We start from the raw sequence: 20,289 nt of genomic DNA, 5'->3' as shown, positions 1-20,289 counted from the left end.
TTAACCACTGTACCACCATGCTTCATTCAAGAACTGTCTTCTTGCACAGTCTTCACTGAACAATTGTTGGCTCTTGCACCTTTCTCAAATCCTTCAGTGAAGATCGTACAAGAGAACAGATGAAGTATGAACCACCGTGGCGCAGTGGTTAAGATCACCACCTCAGAGGGCAAAGACTGTGAGTTCAAATCTCACCGATGGTGGAAAAGAAAGTCTGAAAGATGGTGAAAGGAAAAACCCCGAAAGATGGTGAAAGGAAAAACCCCGAAAGATGGTAAAAGATAAACCCCGAAAGATGGTAAAAGATAAACCCCGAAAGATGGTAAAAGATAAACCCCGAAAGATGGTAAAAGATAAACCCCGAAAGATGGTAAAAGATAAACCCCGAAAGATGGTAAAAGATAAACCCCGAAAGATGGTAAAAGATAAACTCCGAAAGATGGTGAAAGAAAAATCGATAGATGGTGAAGCAACACCTCGGTACGAACGAGATTCCCGCAGCGACGCCTCGGTACGAACGAGATTCCAGCAGCGACGCCTCGATACGAAAGAGATTCCCGCAGCAACGGCACAAGATGGCCGAGATAAAAGGAGTAAGAAAAAGGGGAAAAAAACGTTTTAAATGTTTTTTTTAAAATTAATTTTAAGCCCCTCCCTCTACAACCTGAGGAAGGCGGGCTAAATCTATCCTCCTCCTCTTCTGAACAAAAAAAACTACAATAGCCATAAGCAGGATTCAAACCATCAACCCTCTGCACTTGAATCCTGTGCTTTACCTTCACGCCACCAGGTCTTTCACATCAATGAAATGTTTTAGGTCATATTTGAAGTTGAAGGAAGAGATGGCAGGTCAAAAGATACAAATATTCAAATGTTTAAATATTTGCATATTAATATTAGATTTAACTAGAAAAAGTGCTCCACGGAGCACAGGTCTCCGCCAGCATATCAATCAAATCAATTATAGACTGAGCCCCATACTTGTGAACTGAATTCTGTTTTGTTTTGAGCTGTTCTAGTGACTCAGGGATAACAAATTATGTAAATTGAATCCAACCACTTCCATTTCATGTATTTATTGCAACAACACCAATCAAGAATTAAATACAAAAACAGATAGCTTTGCTGTGAACAATTTAGGCTAACAAGAACACAGTATTATGGTATGTATAGCTTTCTTTTTGTTAAACAACAGTACTGTGTGGCATTTTGTTTAAACTAAAGTATTGCATGACTTCATGTATAGGACACAGTGTAGAATGACTTTTTTCATAGGAACAGGCCATGTGATTTTTGCAGGGTTTTACTGAAGAAAAGGTGAAATTGAAAACAAAACAGTTAGACAATAATCATACATTGATGATGAAGTGCACATTAACATTCGAAGAGTCACACTAGGCCATTCACAACTACTGGATTTTAATAATTGTCAACTACTAACACAATGTAGTCGACTAGTTGTGGAGATATATCGGATATATTATATATTTTTTTTCCATCCATTAACACTTCACAATTGTCATCAAAAACATCTCAGATACAACCAGTAAAGGGTTAAATAAGCACAATTTAAGGAGTTATGTCTGCTGTTTGAGCGCCCCACACTGAAGGCACAACAGAATTTGACAACTATGATTTGTTTGACAACAATAACCCATGGATGTGTAAAGAGAACAATTGTTTCAGGGCCCACAGCTGCATATCTGCTGTAGATATACTGCTCTGATTTATAATTTCTTAATAATAATTACATTTAAAAATAATTAAAACCTTGACTAGTTTGACTACTTCCACAGTGTCGACTAGTGGTTATACAAGTGGACTATTTGGTGAAACCCCTAGGCCACACTCACAATGAGTTTATTTTCTTTTATTTCTCCATAATGCCTTAAGGTACAACAAAAGTTTCGGCTATCCAGCCTTTCTTCAGCGTGTCACACACCGACTAACCTTTGTTGTACCTTAAGGCATTATGGAGAAATAAAAGAAAATAAACTTTGATCCTGTCATTGTGAGAGTGGCCTAGGGATTTCACCAACTAGTCGACTTGTATAACCACTAGTCACCTTGTCAAGACTCAGAGCGCAGTGGTAACAAAAGAAAACCTGTTTGTGCAGATTAACATTCACACTGATTTACATCTCAACAGTTAAAAGGTAGGGTAAGTGATTTACTTTGGTTAAAATAAGTGTTAAATAGCTCTATATTCTGATAGTAGTCATTGCTATAGAGTGTTTGTTCAGTAAAAGGAGTCTCCCATGTCTCTCCAGCTCTTTATTAAACAGAAGATGCTTTTTCAGTGCTCTCTCCCGATTGGCTTAAATGTTGTCCCCTACCTGAACATGTACTATATTCTGTTTACTAAAGAGCTGAAGAGACCCCTGTGACCGAACAAATGCTCTGTAGCAATGATTACTATCAGAATATAGTACTTAAGCCTTTTTAACAAAAAAACAAAAAAATACCCCAAAATATCACTTACCCTATCTTTAAGTCACAGCAGACAATGAGCATGAGCTGTCACTTACACACAGTAATAAAAGTTCTCCTTGACTGGGCGTACCTCTGTGCTGGAGTCTGACGACAGGGGAACAGGTTCTCTCCTGAGACAAATGACCTGCAATGGAGAGATGAGTGAACGACATGGTTGGAAGGAGTCTCCGATTTACTAAAGCAGTTAAACAGTTAAGCAGTTGGGTAAAATTACAAAAGTATTGGTATCAAAATATACTTAAAGTACAAAGGTACTCATTATGCAGAATGTCCCATTTCACAAGTTTCAAATCTATACAATGTATTAAAAAAAAATGAAAATAGCAGATCTACAAGCTAAGAAACAACAACTCATTACACAATGATACTATTCGTACAGGGTGTGTGACTCACCATGAGAGCCAGACTCCACAGCAGTGGCGAGGAGCTCCAGGCTTACGGGATGCAGCACGTGCTTGAACACAGAGGAAGAAAATATATTGTACAGATCCATTTCTACAAGCAGTTGGACATTGGTTGTGAACATGTCACCACCCTCTCAGCAGTGCCCTACATCGTGGCTCACCTAAATGTTATACCCTGGTGGTACTTATGAAACTGGATGTTTGAAAATAGCAGATCTGCGACGCGTTTTGAGTAAAAGTATTGAAAATGGGCCAGGAAGTAAAAAATCCTCAAAAGTGTACTTAAGTACAGTACTTGAGTAAATTTGGCGAGGGAAAAACGTCCATCACCATTTTCCAAATGGTCCCTTGAGCTGTCACCTCAATATATGTGAATGGAAATCTCATGCAGTTTTGGGCAAGAACCATGCAGTGTTTTGCATGCAGTAAAAAATTATGAAATTTCCGCCCTATTATAAAAAAAATCATTGAATCATTAGGTATTTAGCCCCCTTCCCGACAAGGTAGCATGACAAGGTTGGTCCCATTGGCAACCTGAGGTTGTCTAGAATCAAATGGTATCTCTATCTTTGGGCTACGTCTAAATTTGAGCGTTCCACAGTCTCCGAAAGACAGTCTCGCCGGCGTTCCAGCCAGCCATCCCTCAGGTCTCATAGGCGTAATAAAACATTGAAAAAAAAACACACTTTGGACCACTTTTTTTTTCTTGGGATCATCAAAATCCCTATATTAGAGGTCCCATGGATGCCAAAAATCCAAACTAGAAAAAGGAATAATCAGTCGCGCGTGGACTCCTCCTAGGGCCTCTACTATCACAGTTGCTTTGAAAACGGTAGAAAGCTGCTTCAGTTTTACAACATGATGGGAGTGCTGGAGAACCCAGTACCCCCACCTGTCAGTCAGTCTGTGCCTCTTTCTTATATCATTTGACAATTTGGCCAATGTTTGACCAGTTTTTATAGTATAGTTTGTTGTTCCTTGAAGCACACTGCAACACTACTAAACATCCTATCCTTCGACTATAAATGTCCAATGTCATTACAGTTCTCAGACTCAGATAGCATCCATACTCACTCAGAAACCTGTTGAAATGCCTCACACACTCTCTTCTCCACCAGTCTAGTGTGTTAGTTAACCTTGTAGTAGTCAAACTTTCAGCGCCATCTTCACCTTAGACGCCTGTGATGATGCTTGGATGGCAGCGACCTTCAGAGCTTCAGCCCACCAACTGAATTAGGTTACAAAAAAATGTACATATGATTAAGATTATAGGCATGCTCTAATTTAGCATGCATCTAATAATGTTATTCTTTTGAAATCTACATTGTAGACTGTTTTATTGCTTTAGTTCTGTTTAATTACGTTTTAGGTGAAATTGTGTTATTTTAAGTGACAATGGAGGGGTTTTCTTTGTTTATTATATACATTTTATTTATTTATTTGGTTCCATGCGTTTGCAATGTTTGCCTGTTTTACACTTGAGGATCACTTTGGAAATACAGTAAGTGTGTTAAGTGCTATCCTCAGGATTTTGTCTGTTTGAAATTTAAGTCCTAATAGAATCAATCAATTTTGCAGAAAGACCCAGTTAGCTTATTGTATAGCTGTACAGTATTGTGAGCTTGAAACCCCCAGGCATCATATTTAAACAACGTATTTTTACCACATAAACCACATTACTATCAAACATGAATAGCCCAACAAACATCATCGAATGCAACAACAGAAAGGTATTTAGCATGCATCTAATAATGTTATTCTTTTGAAATCTACATTGTAGACTGTTTTATTGCTTTAGTTCTGTTTAATTAGGTTTTAGGTGCATTTGGGTTATTTTAAGTGACACTAGACTAGAGTGGTTTTCTTTGTTTATTATATACATTTTATTTATTTATTTAGTTCCATGCGTTTGTAATGTTTGTCTGTTTTACACTTGAGGACCACTTTGGAAATGCAGTAAGTGTGTTAAGTGCTATCCTCAGGATTGTGTCTGTTTGAAATTGAATCCTAATAAAATCAATCAATTCTGCAGAAAGACCCAGTTAGCTTATTGTATAGCTGTACAGTATTGTGAGCATGGAACTAAATGGTCTCATACAGCTATATATGCAGTAAAGTGGTCTCCTTTTTACAATAGGCGGAAATTACATATTTGTACTGCATGCAAAAAACTGCATGGTTCTTGGCCAAAACTTTATGAGATTGGCATACATTTGACATGTGTGTACAGGGGAGGCTTGTAGGTATCCATGTATTTCCATTTACATATATTGAGGTGACAGCTCAAGGGACCATTTGGAAAATGGTGATGGACGTTTTTCCCTCGCCAAAATGTCTTAACTTTGAATCATTAGGTATTTAGCCCCCTTCCCGACAAGGTAGCATGACAAGGTCCCATTGGAAACCTGAGGTTGTCTAATCAAATGGTATCTCTATCTTTGGGCTACGTCTAAATTTGAGCGTTCCACAGTCTCCGAAAGACAGTCTCGCCGGCGTTCCAGCCAGCCATCCTTCAGGTCTCATAGGCGTAATAAAACATTGAAAACAACACACTTTGGACCACTTTTTTTCTTGGGATCATCAACATCCCTATATTAGAGGTCCTGTGGATGCCAAACATCCAAACTAGAAAAAAGAATAATCAGTCGCGCGTGGACTCCTCCTAGGGCCTCTACTATCACAGTTGCTTTGAAAACGGTAGAAAGCTGCTGCAGTTTTACAACATGATGGGAGTGCTGGAGAACCCAGTACCCCCACCTGTCAGTCAGTCTGTGCCTCTTTCTTACATCATTTGACAATTTGGCCAATGTTTGACCAGTTTTTATAGTATAGTTTGTTGTTCCTTGAAGCACACTATCCAAAACACTGCAACACTACTAAACATCCTATCCTTCGACTATAAATGTCCAATGTCATTACAGTTCTCAGACTCAGATAGCATCCATACTCACTCAGAAACCTGTTGAAATGCCTCACACACTCTCTTCTCCTCCAGTCTTGTGTTAGTTAACCTTGTAGTAGTCAAACTTTCAGCGCCATCTTCACCTTAGACGCCTGGGATGATGCTTGGATGGCAGCGACCTTCAGAGCTTCAGTCCACCAACTGAATTTGGTTACAAAAAAAATGTACATATGATTAAGATTATATGCATGCTCTAATTTAGCATGCATCTAATAATGTTATTCTTTTGAAATCTACATTGTAGACTGTTTTATTGCTTTAGTTCTGTTTAATTACGTTTTAGGTGAAATTGTGTTATTTTAAGTGACAATGGAGGGGTTTTCTTTGTTTATTATATGCATTTTATGTATTTATTTAGTTCCATGCGTTTGCAATGTTTGCCTGTTTTACACTTGAGGATCACTTTGGAAATACAGTAAGTGTGTTAAGTGCTATCCTCAGGATTTTGTCTGTTTGAAATTGAATCCTAATAAAATCAATCAATTCTGCAGAAAGACCCAGTTAGCTTATTGTATAGCTGTACAGTATTGTGAGCATGGAACTAAATGGTCTCATACAGCTATAGATGCAGTAAAGTGGTCTCCTTTTTACAATAGGCGGAAATTACATATTTGTACTGCATGCAAAAAACTGCATGGTTCTTGCCCAAAACTTTCTGAGATTGGCATACATTTGACATGTCTGTACAGGGGAGGCTTGTAGGTATCCATGTAACCCATTTCCTTTTCCATATATTGAGGTGACAGCTCAAGGGACCATTTGGAAAATGGTGATGGACGTTTTTCCCTCGCCAAAATGTTGTCTTAACTTTGAATCATTAGGTATTTAGCCCCCTTCCCGACAAGGTAGCATGACAAGGTCCCATTGGAAACCTGAGGTTGTCTAATCAAATGGTATCTCTATCTTTGGGCTACGTCTAAAAAAAATCCCCCCCTCAAAAAAAAATCATGTGGGGACCCCCGTGGGGGTCCCGACCCACAGGTTGAGAACCACTGTGTTATCATCACAGACAGTCTGTGTGCAGGAGAACCCAATGCCCCACCCGTCTGTCTGTGTGCACCTAGATCCTCTGGTATGAAGTGACAAGTCCTGAGCACCTCTACTGTAACAGCTTTGGTAGCAGGGCCTTGAAGCACACTATCCAAAACACAACAACACTACTAAACATCCTGTCCTTCAACTATAAATGTCCAGTTCTCAGACTCAGATAGCATCCATACTCACTCAGAAACCTGTTGAAATGCCTAACACACTCTCTTCTCCTCCAGGCTAGTGTGTTAGTTAGTTAACCTTGTAGTATTAATGTCAGCTGGTGGTGGTACAAATACTGAGTGAAAACCCAGCTGCAAACACACTAACCTTGTTTTAACAGGGTCACACGCTGATATATCCTCACCCTGGAATTTACCAGAATATTGATCACTGTTTTGACCTGTTTCTCTCACTCTCACAGACTGTCCCTCTTCCTCCCTTTTTAGTCCCACCCCCTCTCAGAACCTTGATTATAGTTGATTGACACCTGGCTCCCCAATGACATTGTATCCATGAGCTTGGTATAAGTATAAGATGTATAACAAACCCATCAGTGGGCCTTGACTTATAGACAACTGGTTAGTGCTGCTGCCAGTGACATGAAAGACCTGGGTGTCTTTTTTTATGCTAGTTTAAGAGCGTTCCCTCCAAGCTCCTCCCTCTCCTCCCGGATTCTTAAGCTCCTCCCCCTGGAGGTGGGCTCCCTCCATGCTCCTCCCTCTCCTGCCGGAGCTAAAAGAGGGCGTGAGGAGGGAGGCGGGCTACATCCATGCTTCTCGCCTTAAAAAGACCGAAAATTGAGATCTTCCCTGACCAATATTCAAACCCATAACCATCCGCTTGTGAAGCCTATGCTTTTCACTTGCACCACTAGGCCTTTCACATTAATAAGGATTTTGACGTTATATTTAAAGTTAAAGCAAGAGGTGACGGGTCAAAAGATGAAAATCTAGAGCAAACACCTCTACCCCTGACAGAATGACTGAATCTACTAGATACACCCTCTGATGATCAGGGAAAGGGTTCATTATGACACAACTGAGATTTAGGTTGTTTAAAACCATCTGTTAGAAAACGTTTACTCTGACTGAGTCTGAACCCAGATTTACACTTTCATTGAAAGCAAACAGAGAGATGTTTTGTAATGTCATACAAATTCATACCCTTTTTCTCATTTATAAATTCCTTAGTTTCAGATGATCAAAACTATAGCAGTTTTGGTGTTAAATCAAGTAGGCTACATTGTTCTCACTTTGGACTGCACATTAAAAAATATGTCTGTAAAGTGTTCAACTATAGTTCCTCAAACAGGGCTGTATTATGACCACAGATCCTCTTTGATTAGCTGAATTAAGTTTAAGAAAATACCACTTTGCACTCATTGCATGCAGCATATCAAATCAATGATCAATTATAGGCTGAGCTCCATACTTCGTTTTGAGGTATTGACTCAGGGATAACAAATTACGTAAATTGAATCCAACCACTTAAATGTAATGTATTTATTGCAACAACCAACCAAGAGTGTTGCAAACGGCTGAGTTTGAAACAAAATGAGGAAACTCACACAAACAAAGAACGTTTAAATTATTTATTAAAACATGTGGGTCATGTGGGTAACCGGTGTCCCTCAGGGCTCAATTCTAGTGTATTTTCTGTTCTGTGTTATTGTGTTCAAGGATTCTGACTTTCATGGTCTTTTATAGGAATATGTGACGCCTGGCTTTACCATCCTGGCTCGACACAGCCTGGCTTGACAAGGTCTAGCTCGACAAAGTCGCTCCTTTTCAGCCTGGCTTGGCCTGGCTTTTTTAAAAAGGTTTAAAAAAATAAATATTACAATTTTACTTGGAGGCCAATCTATGACATCAGTAATCTATTATGACAGTTCTTTGATGTCAGTGATTTCCATATGTGTGCATATTTATAGTGCAGTACCCACTGTCAGAGCACCTGGAGGCTTGAGCCGTGTGGCATACTTAGGACGGATGACTCCTTTGGTGATGTCATCAATATGATGTCAGGTATCTCCATGTTTGGGCATATTTGGGTGAGGATAAGCCAACATCCCATCTTCTGCAACATTGCCACCCACCGGTTCTGGACCAGGGGTGGATTCTACAGGTCGGCCTGGGTGGAGCCAGATCTAATCCGGGTTCACCCGGAGGCCCATCCGCATTGACCGCTTTCTCCGCCATATGGGATCCATGTAATCTATGGATATCACCACTGGGTGCCGCAGAGTTGCGTCTGGCAACTGATTGCACGGCTGCCACATCTGATCGCGGCCACTTGTGATTCCAGACACAGTACCAGATATGCATTTGGTCTCTTATTTCCACAGCCGCTAGTTGAAAACAGCCATTGAAGAAAATTTGGCATATTGACATCATCCACTGGTCATTATATCTAGGCATAAAAAAAAAATCAAGCCCGCCCAGATTTTTCCAGGCCCAGTCATTAGACACATCCTGTATCCTCCACTGTTCTGGATAACTGCTGATGCGACCAACTTCACAATCGACAATTTCAATTCAGTGTCGAGGCCTCAGTATCCTCAGACAGCAACACGTGTACACGCCAAAGTCATTACGTCGACTGGTTGAACGGTTCTCGAGATATACAAAGGACAAGTAGAAATTGTAGAAATGTATCATCTAGATAGAAGATGAGAATAGTCTGGCCAGTTACAGTATAAGTACCCAGTCTGTCCATGGAGGAGGCATCACAAGGTCGGAACAAATGTTTTTAATGGACTTTGTTTATTTACATTGTCAGAAACTACAAAAGTAGTGCACAACAAAAACCAACATGATCAACAGCACTCCCTCTCTCTCTTCACCGAGCATCAAAAACCACCAATCTCTTTGTTCTTTTCTTGTACATTATTATGTAGCCACATTGTCTGCATCGGATGGGCTCACGGACCTTGATTTCGTTTTCAGTGTGGCATTCTCCGCATATGTAGATCATAGGTTGCTTAGGAAGTTGCAGCAGATTTTGGGTATCCATGTTTGACATCAAAGAAACAATAATAAACTAAGATGATAATTAGCGTGATAACTATATAGCTTATGCAAACAAGGCGTGACATGGACTACCCCTCTCAGCCAATCATGTAAGGTTAGAAATTGAACGCAATAACCATTTATGACAGTTTGTTGTGTGTCTCTATATTTGGTGAAGATTGACGTCATCAACATGACACCAGAAGTCTACAGGGAGGCCACACTGTTAGACCCTGTGTTCTTTATAACATATTGTTTTTTCTACAAGCCGTGTGCGAGAAGTGAGTGTGTGAGTGTGTGCAAGTGTGTATTTATCCAGAACTAATCTTGGACCAATCCACGCCAGCACAAGCTTCCTTTTTTAGTGTTCAAGTTCCAATTTTGTCTGCTGATTTCTTTGCGTCATAACTTTCAATTTAACTTGTTTAATCAGTACCTGTATCCGAGTTCTCTATCCTGATTGGATAAAATTGGTATCCCGACCTGAAAATGAATTGTCTGTTTACTAAACACTCTTTAGCAATGAGTACAATCAGAATATAGAGCTAATTAACACTTATTTCAACCAAATAAAATCACTTAACCTACCTTTAAGTTATAAATGCTGCTTGTTAAGCATATTAATTACGGCGTTAAGTGCAAGCACATTATTCCTACAACACAATGCCTCGCTACAAATCAATTCATGAAAAGTGCAGAAAAATGTACAAATGAAAACAAGACTCACATGAGCTGAAGCTGCAGACCTTCAGCAACAGTCTACCAGACAAGCCATGATGGAGCACAGGGTGCAAGAACTCATGAGGACCAACAGGAATGTCAACAGTCAAAGTGACTGGCCAAGGCAAAGTGCAGGGCAGGACAAACACAAGAGGCCGTGCAGGGGACACAGACACGTGGCATCAATTCAGCATCAATATCAATGGCCAGCAGCAAACACTCGCTTCATAGGCTATACGATAACATGACAAATATGCGTAAATGCCTCGAGACAACTTTTTTTTTTTTTTTTTTTACATTTTCTATCAATTACGCACCCCATAAAGCCTTGAATTCACGGAGATTTTTGTTTTTGTCAAGACAATAAGACAATGTTTTTGAGAGTGAAAATAACCAAGAGGATCTTTGTGTGTTTTTCTTTTTCAATTAATTTATCATTCATCAGTTGCGATGCCCGTTTCAGTTGAAACAAATTATAAATATATGGCTGACTGTCTAAGGGGGTGCCATGCAATTTGCATTGTACGTCAACACCAGTGTTTTGTACTGGGTGCAGCAGGCGTGAAAATGAGACGTGAAAATGTGGAGAGGTTTAAGACCAGGTGTGCTGCAGCATATCAATATGTCCAAATAAAAATACAGAATAGTTGTAAATAATATGTTTTAAGTGAAAGTATACTCTTCACACTTTATACATTTTGTCATAGACTTCATTCTTTTTTTAAACATTTCTCACATTTATGATAATTATACTACAAAATACTAAATGATTCAATACACAAATACAAAGTATATCTTCATTTCAAAATCAGAGATAAATCTGATTCACTAATTGTTTTGTGAGGTAGAAGGTTTGCACATTCAGGCCACCATATATAACAGGACACAAGCTCAGACTTACTGGAACATGAAGATAGACAGAATAGACCATAGACAACCTGACCTCCGTTATATCATTTGTTACACAAGGCTGTGCTGAAGTTGCAATAGGAAGGGTAAAGAGATTAGGAGCAGAGTTTTTGGTGATCCTGCAGGGGACATTCAATTTCTGCTTTATGATGGTCATGATGAGCGCTCAGGGGGGAGCTGTTGGGGGGGTTAAGTGTCTTGATCAGGGACACTTCGACACATAAGACATTGGCGGGCTGGGAGGCGAATCAGTGACTTTCTGATTCTGCTCTACCCACTCATCTACGGCCACTCCTGATCAAGTAATTATGAAGCAAAAAAAATCATGTTTATCATTATCCCTCTAATTTCTGATTCTAATCTAATTAATTAGTCAAAGAGACATACCATTATTTTAAATGTTTCCAGATTTTCTTACTATTATTATCTACAATACTGTGATGTATATTTGTAATTAATAGATAGGTATATAAAAATATATCAGGTTAATTTCAGGTTGTCTGGCAGGGTCTTATAAGGGTTGAGAATGCCCTTGGGGTCCAACATGGCCTTGATGTTTCCCATCACAGCCACAGCCTGTCTGGGTTTACTGTAGTAGATAAAGTTCCTCTTCTTCAGGCCCAATCCATGCTCAGCGCTGATACTGCCCTGGCAACCCGCCGTCCACTCATAGACAAAGGGCTCGATAGCCTCCAGGAGGGAAAGGTCTTTGGCAGGCGAGGTAATATTCAGGTGGAGGTTGCCATCTCCTACGAATGAGACGACCAAAAGTGAATACAAAAGTAAAAATCACACCCAGTGTGAAGTGAGCGGTGCTATTTATGAGCGAAGTTTTAAGTTAATTTCATCATGCGTCTCGCTAGCCAATCACAGCACGTCCTGCAAAGATAAGTATTCAGACCCTTTGCTGTGGATAAGATAGATAAGATAAGTATTCAGACCCTTTGCTGTGACACTTGTATATTTTGAGCTCAGTGCTCAAAAACAACAGGGGTCATCACAGTGATGGAAGAGTGGTGATATTTATGAGTTATTAATTTCATCATGTGTCTCGCTAGCCAATCACAGTACGTCACAGCCAATCAGCCAATCACAGTACAGCGAAAGACATATTTTCGCAACGGAAAGAAAAACTTTCGCCACGGATGGGTCCCAAACCCACTTATAGGAGCGGCTACACCACTCAAAAAAGAAACGTGGTCTCCTAGTGACTACACCAGCTACTACACTAAGCAGAATACTGCACAGTGATAGACCAGGAAATCATGGGTTTGAATCAAAATCATGACCGGTGCCGCATGTCATCTCAATCTCTCGTTCCTCCTTCCTGTCTCTCTCCACTGTGCTATTTAACCCATTAAGACCGGGAACGCATCTGTGTAATTTTCTTTGGCTATTCAAAAATCGTGAAATTGTGTGCACATTTTTGAATATACAGTATGTAACATTTGTAACTCAAATCTTTGCTTCTGGGGATTCTACAACTAAATCCTAACAGTTTTTCTTTTTTAAACTTATGTTGCTATAATTATATATATATATATATATATATATACACACACACACACACACAAAGATTTGCACCCATTTTCACGATTTTCTTTTTCAAAAATAGAAGATCTACAAGCTCATAGCTATGAGCTTGTATATCTGCTATTTTTGAATAGCCTAAGAAATCTTAAAATGACACAGATGCGTTCCTGGTCTTAATGGATTAATAAATAGTTCAAAGATCCACTTTAAGGTCCCCTCCCTGTACTGCAGTCTTACCTACATGACCGTATCCCACCACACTCTTGGCACGGCCCCCTAGGTGTTTCCTCATGTCAGTTACCAGGTGGTAGATCTTCTCCACGGGAAGGGAGATGTCATACTTGTAGGTGAAGCCATCGTGAGTCAGAGCCTCTGTGACCCGCTCTCTCATCGACCACAGACCCTGCATCAACATGAACATGATCAACCCATCAAATGTATTCATAAATGCACTTGTACATTAAAATGCAATGTGATTTATGTTAAGTGAAAGTGCAAAGACGAAAGTTCAGCAAAGACAAAATAATCCCAACTAAAATAAAGAAAAGTTCAACTGACAGATAAAATTGACACGTGGAATAAAAAGGGAGAATAAATAAAATACAGAGAATACAAAAGGGGAAAGACAGCTTTAGTAGGATTTTTAAAGACATTTTTCATTTTTGATTATCAGTATTGTGTAGCAGTCCATTTCACTATGAAAGGAAGACATTGCAAACAGGAAGACGGCACATAAAAGTACACACATGTTACCTTGATTTTGGTGTCTTCTGTTGCCACAGTACCGTCGGTAACTAGTGATGATGTCATTGCCTCCTCCAGGAAACTGTGGAGCTTTTCCTCATCGTGCGAGGCGTTGGATCCAGCTGTTTCTATTACAATATAGAATGGACAATCTGCAAGATGGACAGAAGAGGGTGGCATGTGAGTATAAAGCATGTTTTAGAGATACATGCTTTGTGTTAGGGATGCCCCAAATTGATTGGCCAGTGATCGAGATCAGCCAATATCAAATGTAAATATCAGGGAATTCCAATAATACTTTCTAGGCACAAATTGCACACTCATTGGATTGACGCAATGACGCATTACATATGAGTCAATTACTGCAGAGCATGACAAATTCCTTAAACTGACCATAGAGTGAAAAGAAAAAGGCTTAGAATGCACCAAAACGTCCCCTATGCAGCTCACAACGATGCATCCGCGATGCATTGTGAGCTTGTAGGGCAGCTATTTTCGATGTGATACACAGTAGTATGCTGATGTATAAATCAGGCTTCAAAAGTCCTCCGATTCCGATGACTACTCTCTCAGTCTCACGTTGAGCCCTGTTTCTTCACCCTTCCAGCACGCACATACTTTTCAAATGTTACCCTACCAGGCTGTGCATTCACACTTTGAAAACCAACAAGGAAGGATCACTTTCCTGCCCTTTCCACTATAACAACAGCTTACCTCCCTATACCTTACATAAGGGTTTAGGGTGAGTCCTTGTTCAGTGCTCTTCAGCAATGCTCCAGTGGAGCTGCTCAGTGGCAAACAGTACAGTAAAAGACTGTGGTTGTACTCTGCAGTTCCCAGGTTTTAAAGTGTGTGTCTGTGCAATTGTGAAGGAGGACGTTGCTGAAAAAGAGTATTTCCTGCTCAGCGATTAAAAACAAGAAAAGAAAAAGCTAATGGATACTTTATTTTACATCCTAAAAATGACAGGCCTAGTATCATTATTGCATTTACAATATGTGCAACAATGAAGCTGCAAGCCAATGTTCAGAGGCATTAACTTTTGTTAGGCTACTATATTTCTTACGTTTGCAATAATTCAAGTTTTGCAATGTTTTGAGACCTTTTATGTTATTTGTTGACTACACTGTAGTATCCTATATTATAATTGGCTAATGGGAGGACCGGCCAGCTGGCCCGTGGACCACGTCCACTATTACTCAGTCATTACCATATATGGAGTTGTTCTCAATGCAGCTACTAACCTCAATGTGTCGCACAAAAGGGGCGGTAGGTGTGAAGGCCGCGTAGCGCCCCGAACCTCTAGTTTATTACTTAGGCTAATTAATTATTATTTTTGGCCTGTTAGTATGCGTTTGCCCTGACTGAACTTTGAACTTGATATTATCTCTTGCCAGTGGACAGCAGCTAAGATGGGTGTGATATGATCACATTTCTTCAAATAAGTTAGATAAAAGCATGAATTATAAATTGTGTATTTCATGTATTACCTGATATGGGATTGGGTAGTTTCAAGTGTGTATTCAGTAGTCTCATACATTCGCTGTCTAGGAATTCGAAGGCTGAGAGGATTTCTCCCAGCATGCCTTTGCAGAGCTGGAACGTCTGTAGCAGTTGCTCAAAGGTCTCGCAGCCTGATAACAAAATAGAGATGCATGAATACTTGATCATGGATTGTTACATTTTAAAAAGTGATTAACAAGGACACCATCTCAGGTGCAGTTGAGATCTGAGACTGACATCAGGTGACTGCAAACGTTATATAACGTGGCCCTAATGGATGACAGCTGCCTGCTGTCCGATGAGCTATACAATAAAAGTGTAGTGTTAATTTAACTCAGAGGGTGTAGTTGTGTACGAATGTAAGCAAATGGTTGGATCCATCCTTCCAAGGCAACGTTTCTGTATGAAGGTACCTGAAAATGAATACGACTGACACAGGCACAACAACATACCAACAATGTTATCTTACAAAAGTCAAATACATTGCAATTTATGCTTCCACCTTAAAATAAACATTCACATCACATCATCATTACATTACTGTTGTTCACACAAAATTGTGGAAAAGCCTTCCCTGAGGAAAAAGAAAATCATCTAGACCTGCAACAGTTAATTGAACTAATTAATTTAATCAATTATAATTTAAAAAAATAGATTCAACATTTTTTCACATTGATTTATTGATATTACATTTAATATTTTTCTGGTGAAAGTTACGGTGCATATGGTGTGATATGAAAGTAAGCTATCAAATAACATAATCATTGTTTAGCTAACATAATCAACTGGCTTCCATCCTATGTTCAAGGGCTTCTTGAGAAACCCTTTCAGTCAACCCTCTTCAGCTTTGAGCACATGGGAAGAACAGTCCATTATTAAACATATGGGGACTTTTTTGTGTGTCTGATAACTCTGATTATTATTTCTAGACTCGAGTACTTGTGATAACTACAGATAATACGGACTGTAGCATAACATGGACTGCAAATAGGTCTTTAACAGTTAATCGCACAAATCAATTTAATTGATCATAAAAATTATGCTAACTTCTAATGGGATTGTTTTGATTCCTTCCTGACTTTTTTTTCTCTTGAGGGATCACTTGCTAGGACCCAATATATTCAATATATTTTGTAACCCAGTTACGCAAGGTGTCTATTTTGGGAGTGACCTGTAGACCAATTTAGTTTGTCTCGGTTTTCAAGGCCAGCTAATAACTGCTTCACATTTTGCTGACCGTTCTGAGAGACACAGTGATGAAAACCCACCCAGGAAGGCCACGTTCACAGATTTGGGTTTCCGTGGACACAGAATGGACACAGCCGTAATGAGCCCCAGCGTGCCCTCTGACCCTATGAAGAGCTGTTTGAGGTCATATCCTGTATTATCTTTCCTCAGAGTAGCCAAACAGTCCAGCACCTGCCCATCTGCCAAAACCTGGACAAAAGGTACACAGACAATCAAGTATGCACACACACAAATTAACCCTGGTGTGTCCCTTTTAAAACATTTTCAAATTTTCAAAAATAGCAGATCTACAAGCTCACAACACATCATTGTGCGCTTGTAGATCAGCTATTTTTTCTATTTATCAATATACTGTATAGTGGTTAAATGTTCCTTACAGTATGTCTTTCTGTCTAAACCCTGAATGGCACAATCTCTCATCCTCTGTCTCTCTCCATCTTGTATTTGTTTCACTCACCACTTCCAGACCCAGCACAGTTCCTCTTAAAGAGCCGTACCGGAGCAGGCGGAGCCCACCTGCGTTAGTTGACACATTGCCCCCGATTTGGCAGCTGCCTTTAGCACCCAGGTCCAGTGGCATGATGTAGTCTCTGTCCTCCAGATAAAGAGAAAGGGTCTCTAGGACACAACCTGCCTGACATGTCAGAATACCTGACAGGCAGCCACAGAGAGAAATGCACTGAGTTACACTAAAACCTAAAAAACTGCGATCAGTCACATTTGTACATGAGTTGCATCAACAGATCCACCACGTGTATCTGCACAGTGAGCAAGCTAAATAGTTTGTTTTTAAGTTTTAAGTTATAATAACATCAACAAAAGTGATTATGAATAATAATAATAATAATAATATGTGAGGATTACAAAGTGACATACCAGAAACACTATCAAAGGAAAGGACATTGTTCATAAGAGCGGTGGAGACAATAATCTCATCATAGACTGGCACACTGCCCCCCACCAGCCCTGTGTTGCCCCCCTGGGGGTTTACCGCCAGGTTACGACTGTTACAGTATCTGGAATAGAGGAAGAAAACGTATACAAATGATTGGTTTTAATGGGTTAATTAATTACCTAATCTATCACTTTATCTATCTATTGATTTACCTGAGAATTTGAGACACTTCCTCTGTAGTCTGAGGTCTCAACAGAACTTCACTGAAACCTGTAGATGACACATTGACACAACTGTGAGAGATGAGCGTCAACATATCAGTCAACAGTCAACATATCAGTCAACAACGCCAGCATAAAGCTTCAGATGTGGCAGCGGTGAGATCGAATACCTCACCTCTCACTGACTTAAGCCAGTCCACATTACTCCCCTCAAGCAGGTCTGGGTCAGTAATAGCTCTGCCTGGTAGTAGTTTCCTGAAGAAGGTCAAATCCTCTTCAGTTACTCTGGAGAAAGGTAGCCTTTCAGGGGCTGCGGCAGGGGACGGCAAAGGCTTGTCCGTCCCAGCATGGAACATCCGATACTCGACTCCATGCTGCCCTAAGGTGGGTGCAAGAGGCAGGCTGTGGAGGAGGCCTTGGGCCAGAGGTCTGACAGTGGCTGGAGCTGAGAGGCTCAGGAACCTTAGAGCCGTCCTCAGACCCAGCCTTCTGTGGAGATTCCCAGCCATGCACGGAGATGTCTGGTAATGAAGAGAACTATGGAAATAGATTGAGTTATATGTGGTTGTCCTCTTCACACAAAACAGAGTACTTTAATTCCTCAATTGCAAATTACATTTCATCCATGTCCTTATTTGCCTGGAAAAGATATGTTTACGTTGAACTGGACTAATGGTTTTAGTTTTACTTATTTATGGGTCTATGTGCAATAACAAAGGATGATTACTATTATTCCCAGTGACACCTTTTAATGCTTTAATATTCATAATATATTTATTTTATTCGTCTTCCAATTTTAACCTGTGCCCCCCTCTTTTTGCGATGCGTTTTTAAACTAACCTTAATGAATGCCTGTATGAGCTATGGGATATCTCAATTTCCCTTCGGGGATCAATTAAGTATCTATGTATCTATTGACGTTCTGAACATCTTTCAGTGTGTTACAGTATGGTAACAAAAGACATGTATTTTTCAGCAATACATCACTATTACATATTACATCATAGTATAACGTTATTTAAGTGGCATGCATTGCATCTGATCAGTCAATTTAGTTAGCTAGGTTAGCATAACTTTTAGCATGAATTAAGTAAGTTACCATACCTCAGCTAATGTTACTTTCCAGCAACCACGTTCATTGGCACGTTACCAAATTAGCCACATCATTCAGTCCGACTGTCATTCATTCATATAATGTCGGACCTGCAAAGTGTCACAAAGTTCAAGGACAATCACCCAACAAAGTAGTCATGTTTACAATCTGGCACCTTAAGCTAGAACGACCAGTACAGCAGCCGACGAGGGTCAGAATTAAACCTAGACCAGTGTTGCCAGGTCTGCTTGTTATAAGCGACTTTGGGCTTCTTTTTCTGTAAAGTTGCTTGTAAATATTGGTGGTTGCCCGTTGTGAGCTTGTAGATCGGCTATTTTCAAATAGCCAATGTAGGGTTAAAGTGCTCATGTGGCCTATATAGTTGCTTCTTTTGGGCTTGTTTTCATACACCTGGTTTTGAATGATTGATTGATTGATTGATTGATTGATTGATGTACTTTATTTAGTAAGACATGAGAACAACAGTACATGGAAGTACAAATTCATTCATGACATTTTCAAAATGTCAGAATTGATAAGATACATCTACGAGAGTCTAATCTACGGCTAGATCAATTCAAGAAAATCATAGATGTATTCTTAATAGATTTTGACATTTTTATATAATAAAAATGTCAAAATCGATAAAAAAAACATCTATGATAGTCTTGATCCAAAGCTACTATGTATGTATGACTGTATGACTGTATGTATGTATGTATGTATGTATGTATGTATGTATGTATGTATGTAGGCTATGTATGTATGATGATGATGATTATTATATTATTATAATGATGATGATGATTACTGTTATTATTAATAATATACAATTGCTTATCTCAGTATCCACAGTTTATTCTGTCACATACATGTATCTATGCCTGGTCTAGTATTTTTCCATGTATATTGTAGATGGTTAATCTTCAAATCTGTCTCTCATTAAAAAAAAAGCTTGAATTTTCAGATAAAAGCAAAACTAACAAGAATATTGTTAGTGGAATATTTTCCATTTGAGTCCAAATCCTTCCTATTAAAACTCTTCCAAGAAGGAATCCCCACTTACCAAAGGGAGATGATGGCACTTGCTGTATGAGCTTCAGGAACTACTACTTGTCGACCAGTAGGTGTCGACACCATGGTCTCTAATTTCACAAGAGTGTGGAGACCTCCTCCAACCACTGTAGATTTGCTAGAGCTAGTTATATTGTAATAGCATTCTCTGTGGTTGATAACGTTTTATTCATTAAAATATACTCTTTTGAATGCAGCTTCTAGTTTAACACACTACTTTAACACTACTTAGTACTTGTCTTTAACTATGTTTATTGATTTTCCCAACCACCAACAGTATTGAAATCAACCCACTGCCAGATTACTTTGCCAGTGATATCATAGCACTGGTCTCAAATACTTGGTGGAGAAGGCCCGTAGTACCCAGTGGTGGAAAGTAACTAAGTACTGTACATGTACTCTCAACTGTACTTAAGTACAATTGAGATATTTTTACTTTACTGGAGTATT

General features: G+C 39.5%; 2 protein-coding genes across 3 annotated transcripts; both read right to left on the bottom strand.

Annotated features, from left to right (window-relative positions):
- Positions 1 to 9,724: 9,724 nt before the first annotated feature.
- On the bottom strand, positions 9,725 to 10,771 carry LOC311036450 (DNA-directed RNA polymerases I, II, and III subunit RPABC4-like). The gene has a single exon (XM_084045154.1). The coding sequence runs from the start codon at positions 9,910 to 9,912 to the stop codon at positions 9,730 to 9,732; it is 183 nt and encodes a 60-aa protein (XP_083901280.1). The 5' UTR covers positions 9,913 to 10,771; the 3' UTR covers positions 9,725 to 9,729.
- A 244-nt stretch (positions 10,772 to 11,015) lies between these two features.
- d2hgdh (D-2-hydroxyglutarate dehydrogenase) lies at positions 11,016 to 18,941 on the bottom strand. 2 transcript variants are annotated; one of them, XM_084045152.1, is made up of 10 exons: positions 18,777 to 18,941; positions 17,848 to 18,209; positions 17,664 to 17,721; positions 17,433 to 17,572; positions 17,014 to 17,207; positions 16,577 to 16,745; positions 15,296 to 15,439; positions 13,815 to 13,957; positions 13,299 to 13,464; positions 11,016 to 12,277 (listed from the first exon to the last, which is right to left on the bottom strand). In XM_084045152.1, exons 2-10 carry the CDS (start codon positions 18,179 to 18,181, stop codon positions 12,009 to 12,011), a joined length of 1,617 nt encoding a protein of 538 aa, XP_083901278.1. In that variant the 5' UTR covers positions 18,182 to 18,209; positions 18,777 to 18,941; the 3' UTR covers positions 11,016 to 12,008. The 2 variants fall into 2 exon arrangements, with proteins under 2 accessions (XP_083901278.1, XP_083901279.1); XM_084045153.1 differs by having other exon boundaries at positions 12,121 to 12,277; positions 13,303 to 13,464.
- Positions 18,942 to 20,289: the final 1,348 nt, after the last annotated feature.

The sequence above is a fragment of the Gymnoscopelus microlampas genome (genome assembly GCF_963454915.1).
Source record: "Gymnoscopelus microlampas genome assembly, chromosome: 20".
NCBI classification, from domain to species: domain Eukaryota; kingdom Metazoa; phylum Chordata; class Actinopteri; order Myctophiformes; family Myctophidae; genus Gymnoscopelus; species Gymnoscopelus microlampas.
This window is presented reverse-complemented; position numbering and strand designations above follow the sequence as displayed.

Excerpts from the sequence above, each read along its gene's own strand:
- LOC311036450 (XM_084045154.1), bottom strand. The coding sequence starts at position 9,912 with ATGTCAAACATGGATACCCAAAATCTGCTGCAACTTCCTAAGCAACCT.
- d2hgdh (XM_084045152.1), bottom strand. The coding sequence starts at position 18,181 with ATGGCTGGGAATCTCCACAGAAGGCTGGGTCTGAGGACGGCTCTAAGG. Across the intron at positions 16,746-17,013 it reads CTGTGCTGGGTCTGGAAGTG|GTTTTGGCAGATGGGCAGGT; the intron begins GTGAGTGAAACA and ends CCTTTTGTCCAG. Across the intron at positions 13,465-13,814 it reads CAGAAGACACCAAAATCAAG|GGTCTGTGGTCGATGAGAGA; the intron begins GTAACATGTGTG and ends ATGTTGATGCAG.